We start from the raw sequence: 19,039 nt of genomic DNA on the forward strand, positions 1-19,039 counted from the left end.
CTCTGCGGGCTGCTCGCTGTAGCCCCACAGCTAACCCTTTGCCCGAATGTGAGTAGTCCGCCCGCACTGCCGCGCTGCTCTGCGGGCTGCTCGCTGTAGCCTCACAGTAGCCCCTGCCCGAGTGTGAGTAGGCCGCCCGCACTGCAGGTGCTGCTCTGCGGGCTGCTGGCTGTAGCCCCACCTCTAGCCCCTGCCCGAGTGTGAGTATTCCGCCCGCACTGCCGCGCTCCTCTGCGGGCGGCTCTCTGTGCCCCACAGCTAGCCCCTGCCCGAGTGTGAGTAGGCCGCCCGCACTGCCGCGCTGCTCTGCGGGCTGCTCACCGTGCCCCGCATCTAACCCCTGCCCGAGTGTGAGTAGGCCGCCCGCACTGCCGCGCTGCTGGCTGTGCCCCACAGCTAGCCCCTGCCCGAGTGTGAGTAGGCTGTCCGCACTGCCGCGCTGCTCTGCGGGCTGCTCCATGAATTCACACAGCTAGCCCCTGCCCGAGTGTGAGTAAGCCGCCCGCACTGCCGCGCTGCTCTGCGGGCTGCTCCATGATCTCCCACAGCTTACGCCTGCCCGAGTGTGAGTAGGCCGCCAGCACTGCCGCGTTGCTCTGCGGGCTGCTCGCCGTGCCCCGCAGCTAGCCCCTGCCCGAGTGTGAGTAGGCCGCCCGCACTGCCGCGCTGCTCTGCGGGCTGCTCTTCGCGCCCCACAGCTAGCCCCTGCCCGAGTGTGAGTAGGCCGTCCGCACTGCCGCGCTGCTCCGCGGGCTGCTCGCCGTGCCCCACAGCTAGCCCATTCCCGAGTGTGAGTAAGCCGCCCGCACTGCCACGCCGCTCTGCTGGCTGCTCGCTGTGCCCCGCAGCTAGCCCCTGCCCGAGTGTGAGTAGGCCGCCCGCACTGCCGCGCCGCTCTGCGGGCTGCTCACCGTGCCCCACAGCTAGCCCCTGTCCGAGTGTGAGTAGGCCGCCCGCACTGCCGCGCTGCTCTGCGGGCTGCTCGCCGTGCCCCACAGCTAGACCCTGGCCGAGTGTGAGTAGGCCGCCCACACTGCCGCGCTGCTCTGCGGGCTGCTCGCCGTGCCCCACAGCTAGCCCCTGCCCGAGTGTGAGTAGGCCGCCCGCACTGCCGCGCTGCTCTGCGGGCTGCTCGCCGTGCCCCACATCTAGGCCCTACCTGAGTGTAAGTAGGCTGCCCGCACTGCCGCGCTGCTCTGCGGGCTGCTCGCCGTGCCCCACAGCTAGCCCCGCCCGAGTGTGAGTAGGCTGCCCGCACTGCCGCGCTGCTCTGCGGGCTGCTACATGATCTCCCACAGCTAGCCCCTGCCCGAGTGTGAGTAGGCCGCCCGCACTTCCACGCTGCTCTGCAGGCTGCTGGCTGTGCCTTACTGCTAGCCCCTGCCCAAGTGTGAGTAGGCCGCCCGCACTGCCGCGCCGCTCTGCGGGCTGCTCGCTGTGCGCTGCAGCTAGACCCTGCCCGATTGTGAGTAGGCCGCCCGCACTGCCGCGCTGCTCTGCGGGCTGCTTGCTGTGCCCCACAGCTAGCCCCTGCCCGAGTGTGAGTAGGCCGCCCGCACTGCCGCGCTGCTCTTCGGGCTGCTCGCCGTGCCCCACAGCTAGCCCCTGCCCGAGTGTGAGTAGGGCGCCCGCACTGCCGCGCTGCTCTGCGGGCTGCTCGCCGTGCCCCACAGCTAGCCCCTGCCCAAGTGTGAGTAGGCCGCCCGCACTGCCGCGCTGCTCTGCGGGCTGCTCGCTGTAGCCCCACAGCTAGCCCCTGCCCGAGTGTTAGTAGGCCGCCCGCACTCCCGCGCTGCTCTGCGGGCTGCTCGCCGTGCCCCGCAGCTAGCACCTGACCTAGTGTGAGTAGGCCGCCTGCACTCCCACGGTGCTCTGCGGGAAGCTCGCTGTAGCCCCACAGCTAGCCCCTGCCCGAGTGTGAGTAGGCCGCCCGCACTGCCGCGCTGCTCTGCGGGCTGCTCGCCGTGCCCCACAGCTAGCCCCTGCCCGAATTGAGAGTAGGCCGCCCGCACTGCCGCGCTGCTCTGCGGGCTGCTCGCCGTGCCCCACAGCTAGGCCCTACCTGAGTGTAAGTAGGCTGCCCGCACTGCCGCGCTACTCTGCGGGCTGCTCGCCGTGCCCCACAGCTAGCCCCGCCCGAGTGTGAGTAGGCTGCCCTCACTGCCGCGCTGCTCTGCGGGCTGCTACATGATCTTTCACAGCTAGCCCCTGCCCGAGTGTGAGTAGGCCGCCCGCACTGCCACGCTGCTCTGCAGGCTGCTGGCTGAGCCTTACTGCTAGCCCCTGCCCGAGTGTGAGTAGGCCGCCCGCACTGCCGCGCCGCTCTGCGGGCTGCTCGCTGTGCGCTGCAGCTAGCCCCTGCCCGAGTGTGAGTAGGCCGCCCGCACTGCCGCGCTGCTCTGCGGGCTACTCGCTGTGCCTGGCAGCTAGCCCCTGCCCGAGTGTGAGTAGGCCGCCCGCACTGCCGTGCTGCTCTGCGGGCTGCTCGCGTAGCCCCACAGCTAGCCTCTGCCCAAGTGTGAGTAGGCTGCCCGCACTGCCGCGCTGCATTGCGGGCTGCTTGCTGTAGCCCCACAGCCTGCCCCTGCCCGAGTGTGAGTAGGCTACCCGCACTGCCGCACTGCTCTGCGGGCTGCTTGCTGTGCCTGGCAGCTAGCCCCTGCCCGAGTGTGAGTATGCCGCCCGCACTGCCGCGCTGCTCTGCGGGCTGCTCCATGATCTCCCACAGCTAGCCCCTGCCCGAGTGTGAGTAGGCCGCCCGCACTGCCGCGCTGCTCTGCGGGCTGCTGGCTGTGCCCTACTGCTAGCCCATGCCCATGTGTGAGTAGGCCGCCCGCACTGCCGCGCCGCTCTGCGGGCTACTCGCTGTGCCCCGCAGCTAGCCCCTGCCCGAATGTGAGTAGGCCGCCCGCACTGCCGCGCTGCTCTGCGGGCTGCTTGCTGTGCCCCACAGCTAGCCCCTGCCCGAGTGTGAGTAGGCCGCCCGCACTGCCGCGCTGCTCTTCGGGCTGCTCGCCGTGCCCCACAGTTAGCCCCTGCCCGAGTGTGAGTAGGGCGCCCGCACTGCCGCGCTGCTCTGCGGGCTGCTCGCCGTGCCCCACAGCTAGCCCCTGCCCAAGTGTGAGTAGGCCGCCCGCACTGCCGCGCTGCTCTGCGGGCTGCTCGCTGTAGCCCCACAGCTAGCCCCTGCCCGAGTGTTAGTAGGCCGCCCGCACTCCCGCGCTGCTCTGCGGGCTGCTCGCCGTGCCCCGCAGCTAGCACCTGACCTAGTGTGAGTAGGCCGCCTGCACTCCCACGGTGCTCTGCGGGAAGCTCGCTGTAGCCCCACAGCTAGCCCCTGCCCGAGTGTGAGTAGGCCGCCCGCACTCCCGCGCTGCTTTGCGGGCTGCTCGCTGTAGCCCCACAGCTAGCCCCTGCCCGAATGTGAGTAGGCCGCCCGCAATCCCGCGCTGCTCTGCGGGCTGCTCGCTGTAGCCCCACAGCTGCCCCTTCCCGAGTGTGAGTAGGCCGCCCGCACTCTCGCGCTGCTCTGCGGGCTGCTCGCTTTAGCCCCACAGCTAGCCCCTGCCCGAGTGTGAGTAGGCTGCCCGCACTCCCGCGCTGCTCTGCGGGCTGCTCGCTGTAGCCCCACAGCTAGCCCCTGCCCGAGTGTGAGTAGGCTGCCCGCACTGCCGCGCTGCTCTGCGGGCTGCTCCAGTTCTCTTTCACACTATATACTGCATGTGCAAGTGGTTCTCTTCCTTCTCCCTAACACATCCACTAAATTAAATTCTGTTTACACTCCTTTTTAAAGTCAAATACTTTTAAGATTTAAGACTCACTGTCTATAAATGTAGATGGCTGTGACGTTCTTGTTATCACAAATTATCACATTTCCACTAAATTCAACTACTTCACAGTGAAAGCAAATCACAGTTTTAAATCAAATTGTTTAACATTAATTATGAAAAGAATCACAATACCCCAATAAATAATTATTTTTTAGCACAGTATTACAGTCGTTTATGAAGTCTTGCCATTGCCACTTGCTTGTTTTACAAGCCACTGCGTATCGCGAGATTTGTGAACCCACGAGGCGTCATGCCTGTCCACAGACGGCGCCACGCTGCTGTTCGGCCGGGGCTTCGACAAGCAGGCGCTGATGGAGGTGGACGAGGGCGTGGAGAACAACGTCTCCGTGTCGTAGCGGCCAGCGCAGGCGCTCTGCAAGATCGCTCTACGCTGCTGTGTTTGCACGCACAATGTCTAGGGGGGATATGTTGTGTCACGAGGAACAACTCGTGCGCACTGCAGCTAAATGTTTTAAGGACCGTTTTACAATTTCACGTTGCATATCATAGATAAATCAATTTTTCATGTTTAACTGTTATTTTTTTTTTTTTTTTTAGTTAAATGAATGAGAATGCATATACCCTGAATGTGGCAAAGAAACCGTCTTGAAGGGGCGGGGAGGGGGGGGGGAAGGAAATTAAATTCAGAGAAATGACATGTACAACTTTTTGATGCAGCAATTTTTTTTGGAAAATTGTTGCACAGAGACGCCTCCTCATGGCAAAATGCCTTGATGTCCAGCAGATGCTTACACCTGACAATAACCGCCTGGTGCCTACCTCTCGCCAGGACAAGCGAAACCTTCGATCTTGTCTACAGCGAGGCCATTAGAGGCTGACACAATCGTCAAACACAACGCAGATAAGTTGGGGGCTGGAAACTGACCTTGGATTGTTGCAAGAAACCATCCAAGCAATTGCCTGGTATGATTTTTTGGGGGAAAAAATATGGAAAATAAAAAATTAAGATGGCTGGAGCAGAATGCAAACAAACGTCCTTTGTATGCGAATGCTGGTAAGGGGAGGTATGAGGGCGTACGGTGTTATGGAGAAATTATCGGTACTCAATAGTGGGCGCCACCACGTGAGTGGGCACGTGGACCCGGCGACTCTAACCCAGGGCGTTACGTGGCCCGTGTGTGGCGAGATACTTGGCCCTCTAGATATTAAATGCGCTACTCTCGACCCTACCTAAGCCCGCTCTCAGCGTCGGGCACGCTTCTAACACGCAGTGGGCTCTCAGGGCATCCCACACGCCGCCGACCAGGTTGGGGTCCCACGTGGTCCCCCGAACACAAAGACACGTAACACAGTTAATTAGTTTATTGTACTCACGATTTATTTCCGTACACGTTCCTTCACTGGTACAACTGATAAAAATGCCCGGGGCACGAATCGGCTTAGAGGAGGCTGAGCACGCACGTGGTCGCCTCAAGGCAGCGACACGACCGCCCTCGGCTGGCGGGAGAGAACGACTGGGATAAGATCATGGTTTGCAGGTGGCAACATGGCGCCCTTCGCGCCGAACACAATTACCGTTACAACATCCTGCGATTCCGTGCCCCGGCGAAAGTTAAGTAAATAATAGATTACATTAATAAATATATAAAAATTACTGGCAATTTAAAATACATTAATGTTTACGTAGTTATTGAGAATTATTATAAAACATTTCTACCCTCGTCCAAGTCCGTGCCTATTCGGGTCCGCCCGGGCAACGTCTATAGTTTTATCATTAACATAATATTTAAATTGAAGAAACACATGATTACAAAACACTGGGGCAAAAGAATGAAAGAAAAAGGGTTACAATATTAATTACACATTTAGGGGTGCGGCGCACTGCATCTAAGCGCCCTCTTGCTGGGCTGGAAACACACGCACACACGCACGCACGAGCGGGAGGTTTGAATAGAGACGGTGGTTGGGCGGTGTCATATCGGGCTCAAAGGGGCCGCAGGCCCGGACGACGTCAGGTATTTGGGATTCTAGTATAAGTGTCATCATGTTTGTATTTCAATATTTTGATAGGGTAAATGCATATCCATCAATCTAAATTTTTAATTATTTTTCACGTTTGTATGAACAATCTTAATAAAAAAGAAAACTTTTTTTAATTGGGGAATTAACATAAATCTAGGTGCAATGTAAAATTGTTTTAGAAATCAGTAAAATCAATACCTACTACAAATTTCACTACTTAAAATGGTTTGCACAACAAAAGCAAATTATTCTGTTTCAAGTGTAAACCAAGATAGACTATGATTATGTAGAATTTTGTGTGTCAGTTGACACACATTACTGTCAGAAGCTGATATCAAAATGCTCAGTCTAGCTGGAATGGACTATGCACACTGCTTCTAGAAACTGAAACAAAATTATTTTATTTTAATATATGTCAACCTCCTTCACTTACTGAAAAACTGCCACCTTATATTTGCAGATTCCTAACCAAGACAAGTGTGAGTGAAAGAGTGAATGGCAATATAAATAAGAATTTTAATATTTTAATATCAGTTTATAAATAGTCAAAAATTTTTTACAGTTTATGATAGTATGAAATTTGGATATTATTAGGTAGGTAGCCATTAATGATATATCAATAATAGAAGTTATATTATGTTATCGTGTAATTTTATATTTTATTCTTATTATTTTGTGCTGTTAATGTGTCATAAGTGAACACAAAACATGCCTAACTGTGCCAAATGAAGCTAAAATAAGACTTTTAAAAATTAATAAATAAATTATGTGATATCTAACATCTTTTCACAAGTATTGTATATCATTGGCGTAGCTGTGTTCATAAAGTTGGGGGGGGGGGGGGGGGGGGGGACAAATAATGATTTTGATGTCATGTAAACCCATTCCCTTCTTACTAAGATGAAGGGGCCGGGGGTCCTCCACAGGAAAATTTTGATTTTAAAAGTGCAAAATAGCGCTTTTTAAGCAGTTTTTGTATCTAACCATTGGAATCATCGATGTTAAAATTATTATTGTTTCCTTAAGATAAAATTTGATGAGTGAAGAAATTACAAATAAAGTTGGGCAAAATAATATTATAAAATAAAAATATCACAGTCTAGAAAGTTGGCGGGGACAGTCCCCCCCAACCAAAAAGTTCAGGGGGACACGTCCCCCCCTGTCCCCCCCGGTTCCTACGCCCCTGTTGTATATATGCAATAACTAGGAACAAGATTATATGGCCATTTGTGATAAAACCAAAATAACACAGAAAAGCACAACACCAAAATGCAAATTAATACACAAGAGCACAAAAAAGCAAGTTATATCATGGAATTAAGCAGCATGTAACCAAAACTTAATTTAAATCACAAAAAAAAAAAAAAAAAAAAAAAAACTTTTAATTTTTGAAATTCAAGGAATGTCATTATTTCCAGGACAAAAAAAAATGTACAAATGTTCATGGATCATAAAAAAACTAATTTAATTTCTTTTATTGTGCACCCATTATCACTTTCAAACCACAAACGCTCTCCCAATCGATGTCTGTAGTTGTCTGTTTTGGACCAATTTATTACAAATTCTTTTATCATAAAAATGCAGCATTATACTCTAGTTTAGTGGAGTAAGTATTACAAAAGAGTATTTATAAAAATAAAAAACAATAACACGAACAATAACACACACTGTTCTAAAAATTAAATAGGATTAAATTTAAAACCATAAAATATATTCTCTAGTAATAACTGAACATAACACATCGTTAAAAGAGGGAAACAAATCCTAATTTTGACAGATTTTCTTTATTTAGTATTTGGTCTCATTCCTCCTATTAACACCAAGACTTCACTTTCAACACTGATTTCACAGCCTTTTAAACATTGCAACCTTTGATCCCAAAAAAATGTGCATATCACCCAGCATTAAGCAACACGCAGTGGCATGTGGACTGCCTTGGACGAATCGCAAGTCACGCCTGAACACAACCACGTGGCAAGGATTCCCCGAGGTCTGGTTGGGCCGGCACGGAGTACCTAGCAGGCTCGGGCACGCGTCGAGTCGCTACGTCAGAAGCAACCAGCATTGCAAACCACACCCGCTGTCGCAACGCCTTGCTACAATGACTGTGTGTTTTACTGACTATTTCTATTACTAGGGACCGGAAAAATTCGCGGGTTCAATGACCTGTGGGATGAACTCCATAGTTCTACGTACACTCGGTCAAAAGTCACCCACTCATTGGCTGCTGTCTTGTGAGACGTCCCAACGTAGCAGCCTGTGATTCGATACAGCTCTGGTTGGGTGTTTCTCATTGGCTCAGAGTCATCCAGGCGAATTGTGAGCCAATAGCAGAGGCAGCACTGAGGTATAACTATTTGTATTTTAGCCTATCGCGAAATGAATTCGCGAATTTTTCCGGTCTCTATATATTACTATCCACTTCCTCAGAAAACTTTGTTGTGTTTTAACATTGTAATATGCCATATATATTATTTTCCAACTAAATATGGTAGCTTATCACCTCACGAAGTATTTTGATTCAAAAGAAGTAGCTTGTCCATGGAACCAAAAGCATACAAAATTATGATAAAAAATTAGCTAATGGAATCAACTGACTATTTTAAAGAATGGGTGGGTCATTCCACACCAAATCAACCAAAGGTCAAAACATTAGCTTCACAGATAAATAAAATACTGAAATTTGGTTTTTGAGATATAAATTTTTGAAAAATTAAAAAACTCGTTTGTAGGAATGTTTTGATTTATTTAAAATCAACTAACTCTAAAACTGTTTGTTCTAGAAAGCTCAAATTTGTGCCATTCTCTTTAGCATGCCAAGGACTTTAATTTGATACACAACTTGAGTGCATCACATCACTTTATATTTTTTCCAAAAAAACTCAAAAAAACTTTTTTATAAAAAGCAAAAATTTGAATTATTATTTTGATGAAAAAAAAATATTTTTTATACCAAACCTCTTAAGTTGTGTACATATGATGGTATTCCAATGGTATCATATCGAAATGATTTTTTAATGTAAATTAATGCATATGGAAATTCTGTTAATTCATTACTTGTTAGCCTAAATAAAAATTAATCTTTTAAACAACCCTTAATTTTATTTAAATTTAAATTTCATTTTACCCATTTATTTCTAAACAAAAAATTCAACTTACTTTACACTCAAGGAACAGTTTTTAAAATTAGTAAAGGTTGAGTTATCTTCTTTGTCAAAACTTGAGCTGCTTCGGCCATCTCATCTGCTAGTTCTTGGCAGGTTCTACCTGTTGCTGTGGTTGGATGTAATTTCCACAAAAATATAGTTTATTGGCAGTGCTAAGGTATCTGCTCTCCTATGATATGTGAATGATGGTGACGGGTCCTTTTTGGGCGAAGAAAGGAAACACAAACTTGTTTTTCAACATCACCTTTTGAGTCAACTTGCGCCAAACACCACTCCTTATCGTAAGCAAAAGCGTCAAAACCCCCAAAATTTCTTCATGTGGAATGTCTTCATCACCAGAGCTGATCTGTACCTTATGCGTTTCTGAATCATCAGGATATTATTTAAATTTGGGATTTGACCCTATTTAGATCTAGAGGGATGAAGGCATGGAATTTCTGGGTCCTAGGGACTGCCACAGCTTTTTTAAACCTTGGTTTTAGAATCTTTTCTTCACTTTTATACTCTTCATTGGTTACATAAAAAAATTTAATGGATGAAAAAATTTTTACATCCCGCTGAAAAAGCTGAAAAGGTGTTAGAAAATGGCTTTTTAATGGATTTTGAGGGCTGGCTTTGGCAGCAAGACGTTTACCATAACCCCCCCCCCCTCCCCCCACTTCATCCCAAACTCCCTTCCCATGTGATGTAGCATAGAAGTGCCACTCAGCCTCAAGTCCATTAAAGTCCTCTTGTGATAGCAAAAGTTCAGAAAATTCTTACAATTTGTGATCTGTGCAGCAGAACCATCTGAAAAATAGTACAGCTTTTTCAAATAATAATAATAATAATAATAATAATAATATAATTTCTCAGGAATAGGATTAACTTTTTCTGTAAAGCATAAACAATGACAGTATTGAGTGTTAGGCAGTCTGATATAAATACAAAACTCTGGTGCGCTAGCTCTTGTTTTCCTGTTTCGTGATTGCTTCCTTGAAATATATGAAAAAAGGGTGCACAGAAGCCATAGAATTGTTCCAATGAAACCCAATGGAAGCATAATCAAAAATGTAGCACATTTTGGAAGTACCATCAACAAAAAGGCAGCACATTTTGGAAACACCATCATCAAAAATGCAGCACATTTTGGAAGCACCATCAACAAAAGGCAGCACATTTTGGAAGCACCATCATCAAAAAGGCAGCACATTTTGGAAGCACCACCATCAAAAAGGCAGCACATTTTGAAAGCACCATCATCAAAAAGGCAGCACATTTTGGAAGCACCATCATCAAAAAGGCAGCACATTGAGCTTCATCTTGTAGAACAAACAAATGATTTTCGGCAAAAAACAAATGTGACTACAGCTTTACTTACTTCCAACTTTTTTTCAGAGAAAAACCTTGATTGTTGTTTAGCAAAAGTCATGTGTTTTAAGATTTCTCAATTGATTGCCAAGTTCTTGAACACACTCATCAAATGGTTTGGTAGTTAACTGTTTCAAAATTGCATCAGTCAACAGTAATCCATGCCTGTAATGGTGGATGGTGGATTGCACATAACTTTAGCCATACATTCCTTGTAAATCGATAGAGAACTCTCAGAGCCAGGAAGTGTCAATTTATTTAACCTACCTCCTGAAAACATGAGTTCTATATTCTGGTGTGCAGTGAAAAAATAGACAGAATAGCCATAGCAATAATGCAGTTCTTGGGCCTCAGTTCTGCAAACTATGAAGAGCCAATTTTTAAATAAGGGAATTTTGATTAGAAAATATTGTAAATCTCACACAAATTTCCCAAAATCAACCTTCTTTTGAACATGGATTGGCTTATTTTCAGTGTCCTTACCCATGGAGACATAATCTTTTTTCCCCCGACATTTGCCTTCTCACTTCATCATTATAATATTATGTTACCAAGACACCTGTTTCGCAAGGTCTTTTGCACATGTTTTGGATCAGGTGTCAATAGCACACCCTTCTCTTCAACGAGTTTTTTTTTTGCTTTCCTCGCCGTATAGTTCACATTCCATTCTTGCACAAGACTAACTGGTTGGTAAAATTGCTAAAATCCGAAGTTTTTCACTCTTGCTTGCTGTTGCAAATTTTTCTTTTAGCTGATTAAGAATTTCTGTCTGCGAGTTGTCTGGTGGATTCTTGTTATCCTTTTCTATGCTGCCAGCTTGGAAAAAAGTTTCATTAAATATTAATTTAATTTTGTCAAGTTTTTCATAACAGTATTTCTTATTTGATTTACATTTTATTTTAACAACAGTTGATTCTCCTATTGATATCAATGAGGCATTCAAAAAATCTATAGGGTCATTCCGTGTGAAATCACCAAATGTTTAATTAAATAGTTGCTCGACTATTTTTTAAAAAAATAATTTTTTTACCACATATAACCTTATCAATGGGTAGTTCAAAACCATATTCATTTTATTTTTGTGTGCCACCATTTTCAGTAGAGGCTTGTTTATCTTCCCAAGTGCGTGCTCTAACAGTGGTTTGCAGTGGTTTCAATAAAAGGTCATTGTTGACATTGTATTAAAGATAGAAGGTTCTGGTCTTCACTGAAGTAAAGTAAACATTGTATGGTTACCAAAAATGTCTAGAAATAAAGATATAATTTTTTTTAACCTTATGTGAAATGACCTTGAAATTTGTCAAAATTTTTATAAAAATTTCATTTTGAACATTTTTTTAAAGTGACTTGGAGTTGGAACCACAGGGCAAATATTTTTTTGCAATAAGTATGGATGGCAGACTTTCCAGAAAAAATGAGATAATGTGTGGGTTTAAACTCCTTCCTGGTTTTCTGTTGCATTAAACTTCTAAAATTTTCATTTTTTGAGTTTTTCAAGGTCAAATATCTCAAAAGGGGGACCAGGTAAAATTTTTCTGTTTCCACTATTTAGTACACCTACTGGTACTTAACAAATTCTGCAAGTTTCATTTTGTGGTTCAAACAGGTGTAGAAGTTAAAGGCTTTGAAACTTAGGTAAAAAGTTGTAATATTTTAGCTCTAATTACTTGACTGTAATCAAATTGTGTAACAGTTATTAATGTTTATTTTATTTCTTATGAAGTGCAAATATAATATAAGGCTTTGAGTTGTAACATATGGAAAGTTAAAAATAAATCATTTTGTAAGGAGGCATGAATGGACAAGTTGTGACAAGCAAACCTGATGTAACCATCCAAAGAGCAAGTTGTGACAAGTTGAATATATGTGCATTGCAGCCAACCACTTTAGTCTTGTGTCTGCTGCCAAGGAGTAAAGATGTGTTTGTGTTCTGTGGTTTTGTATGTGCTGTCTACTCTAATATTGTTTATTTGGCTCCACACAAGTATTGCTGGTATGTGTTACAATTCTGCATTGAAGTGAGCTACTTAGTTGTTACCTGCAGTTTCTGTCTCAAAGTGACTACGTAGAACTATCTACCAGAAGTATGGAGTGTTCTTTGGGTACTTTTACACATGAAGATTGTGAAAATGATTCATATGGCAAGTATTACCTAAAATTATTATCAGACTTCACTAAATCGCAAATTGACCTTCTTAAGAAAAGAAGTAAGTTACATAACATTGTTAATGTGTGTACTTTCCACGAAAAAAAATATCTGGACAAGTATAATCATCTTTTTGGAAATTCGTGTTGCGATCCATTTTCATACCATAAAAAAGTTATCAAAAAACAGTTAAGGGAAATAACTGTAGAGTTGTCTGAAAGATGGCCATCACTGATTCCTGGCAAATCTGTTTGTTGCTCTTGTCATAAAAAACTTTCAAGTAATGTTGAGGGGAATTTAGGTACTAGTACTAGCAACTGTGATAACGAAGAACTATTCACCGCACCTGAAATTGTTGTAGAGTCTATCAATCAAGCTGGCTCTGCTTTAGGAGTTTCCCCAACTAAAATTATTAAACTTAGTGATACAAAAAAAATCTAGAAGTTAGACGAACTGTGAGCAAATTTTCTTGTGCAATTAAGAAAAAATTAAGCGACACTTTTACCATCACCTGTGAGTCTCAAGATGAGGATGATGAAGAAATAGCTGATACTGCAATAAAAGACATGGAAATTCATATTGAAAATCTCAAGAAAAGAATTAAGACCTGTACATCCAACAATGAGAAAATACAAGTCATTAGTGTAGTGCCAAAAAGCTGGTCAATGAAAAGAACTGCACATGAGTTAGATGTAAGCGAATATCTGGTTAGAAGAACACGTGAAATTGTTAAGGAACGTGGTGTTATTCCACAGCTCACATCTAAGAAAAAAGGGAAAGAATTGCCTCAAGAAACTAGAGATCTCGTTGTTCAATTTTATGAAAACGATGAAGTTAGTAGAATCTGTCCTGGAATGAAGGATACAAAATCGGTTCGTCTTGATGATGGGAAGAAAGAACTAAAGCAAAAACGTTTAATTCTGTGTAATTTAAAAGAACTATACCAAAAGTTTAGAGAAGAGCATCAATCTGTAAAGGTTGGGTTTTCTACATTCTGTATTCTGCGTCCCAAGTGGTGCATCCTTGCAGGAGCTAGTGGCACTCATTCTGTTTGTGTATGTTCAATTCACCAAAATTTCAAACTAATGACTATGGCAGTAAAAACAGATGACTGGAAGGTCCTTCTTGAAAATATTGTGTGTGATTTAAATAGTGAAGATTGTATGTTTGGAGAGTGCCCAAATTGTCCTGAAGTAGGAAACCTGAAAGTAGATGAACTATTGCAGGGTGTCAGTGATGATGACGATATCACATACAGTCAGTGGATAGTAGCAGACCATTGCAACCTTGTAACGATAGTAGAACCACATGCTGAATTCAAAGAGAAATTTGTTAGTAAACTAATGGCATTGAAGAAACACCATTTCATCTCGCAGAGTCAATCACAATTTCTGAAAAGTAAGAAAGAGAATCTACAAAGTGATGAATGTGTAATAATTCTGGATTTCTCAGAAAACTATACATTTATCATCCAAGATGAGATCCAGAGTTATCATTGGATGAATTCTCAGGCCACAATTCATCCCTTCTGTGTGTACTACAGAGATGATGCTAAGAATTTGTGTACTAAGAGCCTTTGTGTTATAAGTGACTGTATGAATCATAACACAGTTGCTGTGTACACATTCCAAACAAAGTTGATACACTTTGTTAAGTCCCTTATTCCTAATTTGAATCGAGTTGCCTATTTTTCTGATGGATCGGCTGCTCAATACAAGAACAGGTTCAATTTTTCTAACTTGTGCAAGCATAAAGAAGATTTTGGATTAGAAGCAGAGTGGCATTTCTTTGCAACAAGTCATGGAAAGGGGCCTTGTGATGGTATTGGTGGAACTGTCAAGCGACTGGTGGCTAAGACAAGTTTACAGCGACCGAAAGAAGGCCATATCATAACACCAATGAGTATGTTTCAATTTTGTGTGGAAAACATAAAAGGAATAAATTTTGTGTTTGTGGGAGAAAGAGAAGTTCAGGAGGCAGATCTTCACTTAAAAAGCAGGTTTGATAATGCTAAAAGAATTTTAAGCACTAGAGATCAACATTGTTTTAAACCGAAGAACACATCAACAATACAATACAGCATCATTTCAGCATCGTTTGATACGAAACACAAAGAATATCCAATTGATGGCACTACTGGTGTTTTTAACATTAGTGACATCTCAGTAAACGACATTGTTGTGTGTGTTTATGATAACAGATGGTATATTGGTAGAGTTTGTGAGGTTTCTCAAGAAAACAGTGATATCAAGGTGGTCTTCTACACACCAGGTGGTCCATCTACAAGCTTCAGTAAAACAAAAGATGATGTTTTATGGGTGGAGATGAAGAATGTTCTAGACATTTTGAAACCTACAGAGTTCACTACTATAACAGGTAGAACATTTAATATAACTGAAGAGAAAAATATAGAACTCTCTCAGAAACTGCGGGTCAAACTTGTAAAATAAATCTGTTGCAGCTGACATTTTTTTTTGTGGTTTGCAAATCTGGATAATGTAATAGGGTGAGTTTTATGTTTTTTATTATTAGCACTACAAATTGTTTTAACTTAAAGGTAAAATCACTAAAAGACTATGTGAACATGAGCCACTGTTAATTTTTATTTTCTACGTAAAATGCAACTTTTTACCCAAGTTTCAAAGCCTGTAACTTCTACACCTGTTTGAACCACAAAATGAAACTTGCAGAATTTGTTAAGTACCAGTAGGTGTACTAAATAGTGGAAACAGAAAAATTTTACCTGGTCCCCCTTTTGAGATATTTGACCTTGAAAAACTCAAAAAAATGAAAATTTTAGAAGTTTAATGCAACAGAAAACCAGGAAGGAGTTTAAACCCACACATTATCTCATTTTTTCTGGAAAGTCTGCCATCCATACTTATTGCAAAAAAATATTTGCCCTGTGGTTCCAACTCCAAGTCACTTTAAAAAAATGTTCAAAATGGAATTTTTATAACATTTTTGACAAATTTCAAGGTCATTTCACATAAGGTTAAACAAAATTATATCTTTATTTCTAGACATTTTTGGTAACCATACAATGTTTACTTTACTTCAGTGAAGACCAGAACCTTCTATCTTTAATACAATGTCAACAATGACCTTTTATTGAAACCACTGCAAACCACTGTTAGAGCACGCACTTGGGAAGATATACAAGCCTCTACTGAAAATGGTGGCACACAAAAATAAAATGAATATGGTTTTGAACTACCCATTGATAAGGTTATATGTGGTAAAAATATTAATTTTTTTAAAAATAGTCGAGCAACCTCAACTTGGTGATTTCACACGGAATGACTCTATACCTGATTCTATATCCATACACTCAGGATCATCTTTGCTGCAGCCCGGTTTTGTATTTACATTTTCAGCCAATGGTTCATTATGAATATTTGTTACACTTTCAGAACTTGAGTATGATTGTTTCTCATTTAACTCTAACCAGCAAGAAGTGCAAATTCTCATTCCATCATCAATAATTTAGCTTTGTCATTCTTGGTGTGACATTCCTTAGGGTTTTTAGTTACCCAATGCCTGTCTTTATTTAAAGGATTGCAACAATATTTACCCCACGGTTTATCCATTTGTCTCTTATGAACATGCACAAAGCACTTGTTCACTCAGAGACAACTCACAACACAATGACAGAAGACAAGAGCTCTAGTAAGAGGAAGCTAAGGGTTGCAAGTTGAGACAGGAAAGAAACATGTCACTGCTTGAGAAACTACCGTTAGGTCCAGTTGTTATACTTACCAAAGAAACTATTATCACCCTTTTTATACCTAACTTTTCTTACGTTTATTTTTAAGGTATAATGGAGAATCAATTATTAAGACAAATATAAATAAAAAAGTTAGGTATATAAGTTTTTTTATGATGTAACAAACAAGTCATGAATTAGCATAATTATCACATGTGTCAATTTTCATAAAAAATTATTTCAATATGATACCATTTGAATACCATCATGAAACATTTTAAATGACTTAGGCCCTACTAAAAAGGTTTGGTATAAAATATTTATTTTTTCACTAAAATTTAAAATTCCAATTTTGGTTTTTTTATACAAAAAAAGTTTTTTTGAGTTCTTTGGAAAAAAATATAAAGTGAAGTGATACATTCAAGTTAAGTCTAAAGAGAATGATACATTTTTGTGCTTTCTAGGACAAACGGTTTTAGAGTTACATGGTTTTAAATATTTCAAAATGTTTCTACAAACTATCATTTTTTAAATTTTTCAAAAATTTTTAGATCAAAAATGAAAGGCCAAAAAAAAATTTAAACTTTGTATTTTTGGTCATACTGATGAGCAGAACATAATCACCAAACATGATACATTTTCAAAACCTCAAGGTTTAAAATAATCATTTTATTGGTTGATTTGATATGGAATGCCCCAAATGGAAATGCAGTGATTATTCTGCATCATGCATCCAAGTTTGTCCCTTGATCCAGTTGTACAAGATGCTGTTTTCATTTAGGTCGAAAACTCCAGGACATAATAAACAATACAAACCAATTATGCCAAGTCTTAAGGATATTTATAAAATATATACTTTGCAATCATAACTCATTGCTAATCACAAGTTTCTGTTATGTCCAGGACCTTTTATCATACCAAATTAATACCGCAAGTATCATGTACCACAGGATCAATGTATACAGGATCATGCCATCAGAATGTAGGGATAATCTTGGACACGAGATACAGAATTTTATTGGAACTGCTTGTTTAAGAAACCAAGAAAGATGTGAGCAATTATACAACAAAAAGGTTGAAATCGGCTAGGTACAGAGAACGTAACAAGTTGGCCAACTTGCTGAGCAAGTAAGTGTTGGCGGAGCGGTATCACTGGTAGTGTTAGTAGGACAGCTATGAGTGCCTCAGAACAAGTCGTAGAAGTAGTCGAGGCCCTGGCCCAGCTCCCAGATGCTCAGCCCCACGCCCAAACTCTCGGCCAGCTGCAGCCTCTTGTGCAGGGAGTACAGGGTGGGGTAGAAGACCAGGTGCCGGCCCGTGCCGTCCTTCACCTCGAAGTAGTGCTCCTGGGACGAGTCGTCCCACTTGAGCAGGCCCCCGTGCCGCCTCAGCAGCGACACGTACTGGTGGTTCACGATGGGGCCCCCCCCGGAGCTGGTGTAGTCGTAGCCGTAGAAGTTGAGCCCCAGCAGGATCTTGGCCCTGCGCGGGTCCCCGGCCTCCGCCAGTCTCTCCACGCAGCCGCGGGCCCAGGGCAGCGGGCTGTTGGCGCCCGGTCGCTGGGGTGACGCGTGGTCGTACGTCATGAGCGAGAAGGCGTCCACGTCATCCGCCAGCGCCCGGAAGTCCTCCCTGTTGAACAGCTCCGGAGAGTGGCCCCTGGCGGGCGGCACGACCAGCACCACGAGCAGCCCGTGGGACCGCAGCCTGCGCGCCAGGGACCCCACCACGTCCGCCAGCCCCCTCGCGCCCAGAGCCCCTAGCGCCTGCGTCCACACCTCCAGCACCACGCCGTCGAACCCCCACTGCCGCGCCGCCTTGAGCAGCGTCTGCGCCAGCCTCTTCACCTCCCCGGGCTCCGCCCCCAGGCGCGCGAGAGCCCCCCGCGACCAGCCGTCGAACAGCACGCGCGGCACAATGGCCACGGAGGCATTGCCGCACCGCCGCACAGAGTCCAGCCAGTCGCGGTCCACGTCGTGAGTACCCGTCACCTCGTACCTGTCCCCCTGCGGCCGCACCTGCAGCCACACCGGCGACACGTGCGACAACTTGGCGCAGAACGTCTTGGCCACGCTGTACCCGTGGCTGTTCCAAGGCGTCACGTACCCCAGCACCGGCCCCGGGAAGTGCTTCACCTGGGTGTTCTTGAAGTAGCGCTCGTTCTCCGTCACTATGTCGGCCGCCGCTGCGGCTTCAACCACCAGCTTCCTGTCCACCACCGAGCTCAACGCTGGCTTCTTTGATTTGTTCTTCTGTCTGGGTTTCTTGTCACTCGCGGAAATAGTGCAAGACACGTCTACAACCAACAAACACAGAACTAACCCACTAACGTTCATTTTTAGAACATCAGCTCATAGCTTTCTGCTACACTAGTTTCCAAAACAAACGCACAGATAGCGCACAACGCAGAGTGAGCAAACTTGAGTACTAAAAAGCGGAAGTAGGTTTTTTATTTAACGAACGACTTTGTTGTCGATTGCCTATACTAAAATTAAATAAATGCATTATATTAAACGGGGAAGGAAGCTTTCACACCGAAAAATTCCGAAGGTAACCAAAGTACTCCACAATTATACGGAATAATAAATGTTGTAAATTTTGGCACTTCATGTCGATCAACAATTCGCATTCCACTAAATTTTATATAAACATTTTTAACCTTACATTAAGTTTAAACCGGTGTTCTAAACAATATAAGCTTGAAGATTAGATTTAATTTTTTAAGGAAGGCGGATTAGTAATCATGCCCAAGGTTAAATAACACTTCAAGTATTCAAACTAAGAAAGTCAGGCAAAAAAAAAAAATGGCGGACGTGAAAAAGTTACCAAGCTTTTGACTGTCAGATGGATAGAATTT

At 44.2% G+C, this 19,039-nt stretch overlaps 2 protein-coding genes across 2 annotated transcripts in view; one reads left to right on the forward strand and one right to left on the reverse strand.

The window, feature by feature from the left end:
• The window catches only part of LOC134539521 (uncharacterized), a 57,304-nt gene extending 52,941 nt beyond the window's left edge, over positions 1 to 4,363 (forward strand). The window contains exon 8 of the mRNA XM_063381653.1: positions 4,095 to 4,363. Coding sequence (XP_063237723.1) covers positions 4,095 to 4,186 — 92 coding nt within the window. The 3' untranslated portion in view covers positions 4,187 to 4,363. The remainder of the gene's footprint in view (positions 1 to 4,094) is intronic.
• Positions 4,364 to 5,138: 775 nt separating this feature from the next.
• LOC134531632 (chitinase domain-containing protein 1) lies at positions 5,139 to 18,567 on the reverse strand. The gene has a single exon (XM_063367393.1). It carries the CDS (start codon positions 18,516 to 18,518, stop codon positions 17,367 to 17,369), a length of 1,152 nt encoding a protein of 383 aa, XP_063223463.1. The 5' UTR covers positions 18,519 to 18,567; the 3' UTR covers positions 5,139 to 17,366.
• Between the last annotated feature and the right edge of the window lie 472 nt (positions 18,568 to 19,039).

The sequence above is a fragment of the Bacillus rossius genome, chromosome 1 (assembly GCF_032445375.1).
Source record: "Bacillus rossius redtenbacheri isolate Brsri chromosome 1, Brsri_v3, whole genome shotgun sequence".
In the NCBI taxonomy this organism is placed as follows: domain Eukaryota; kingdom Metazoa; phylum Arthropoda; class Insecta; order Phasmatodea; family Bacillidae; genus Bacillus; species Bacillus rossius.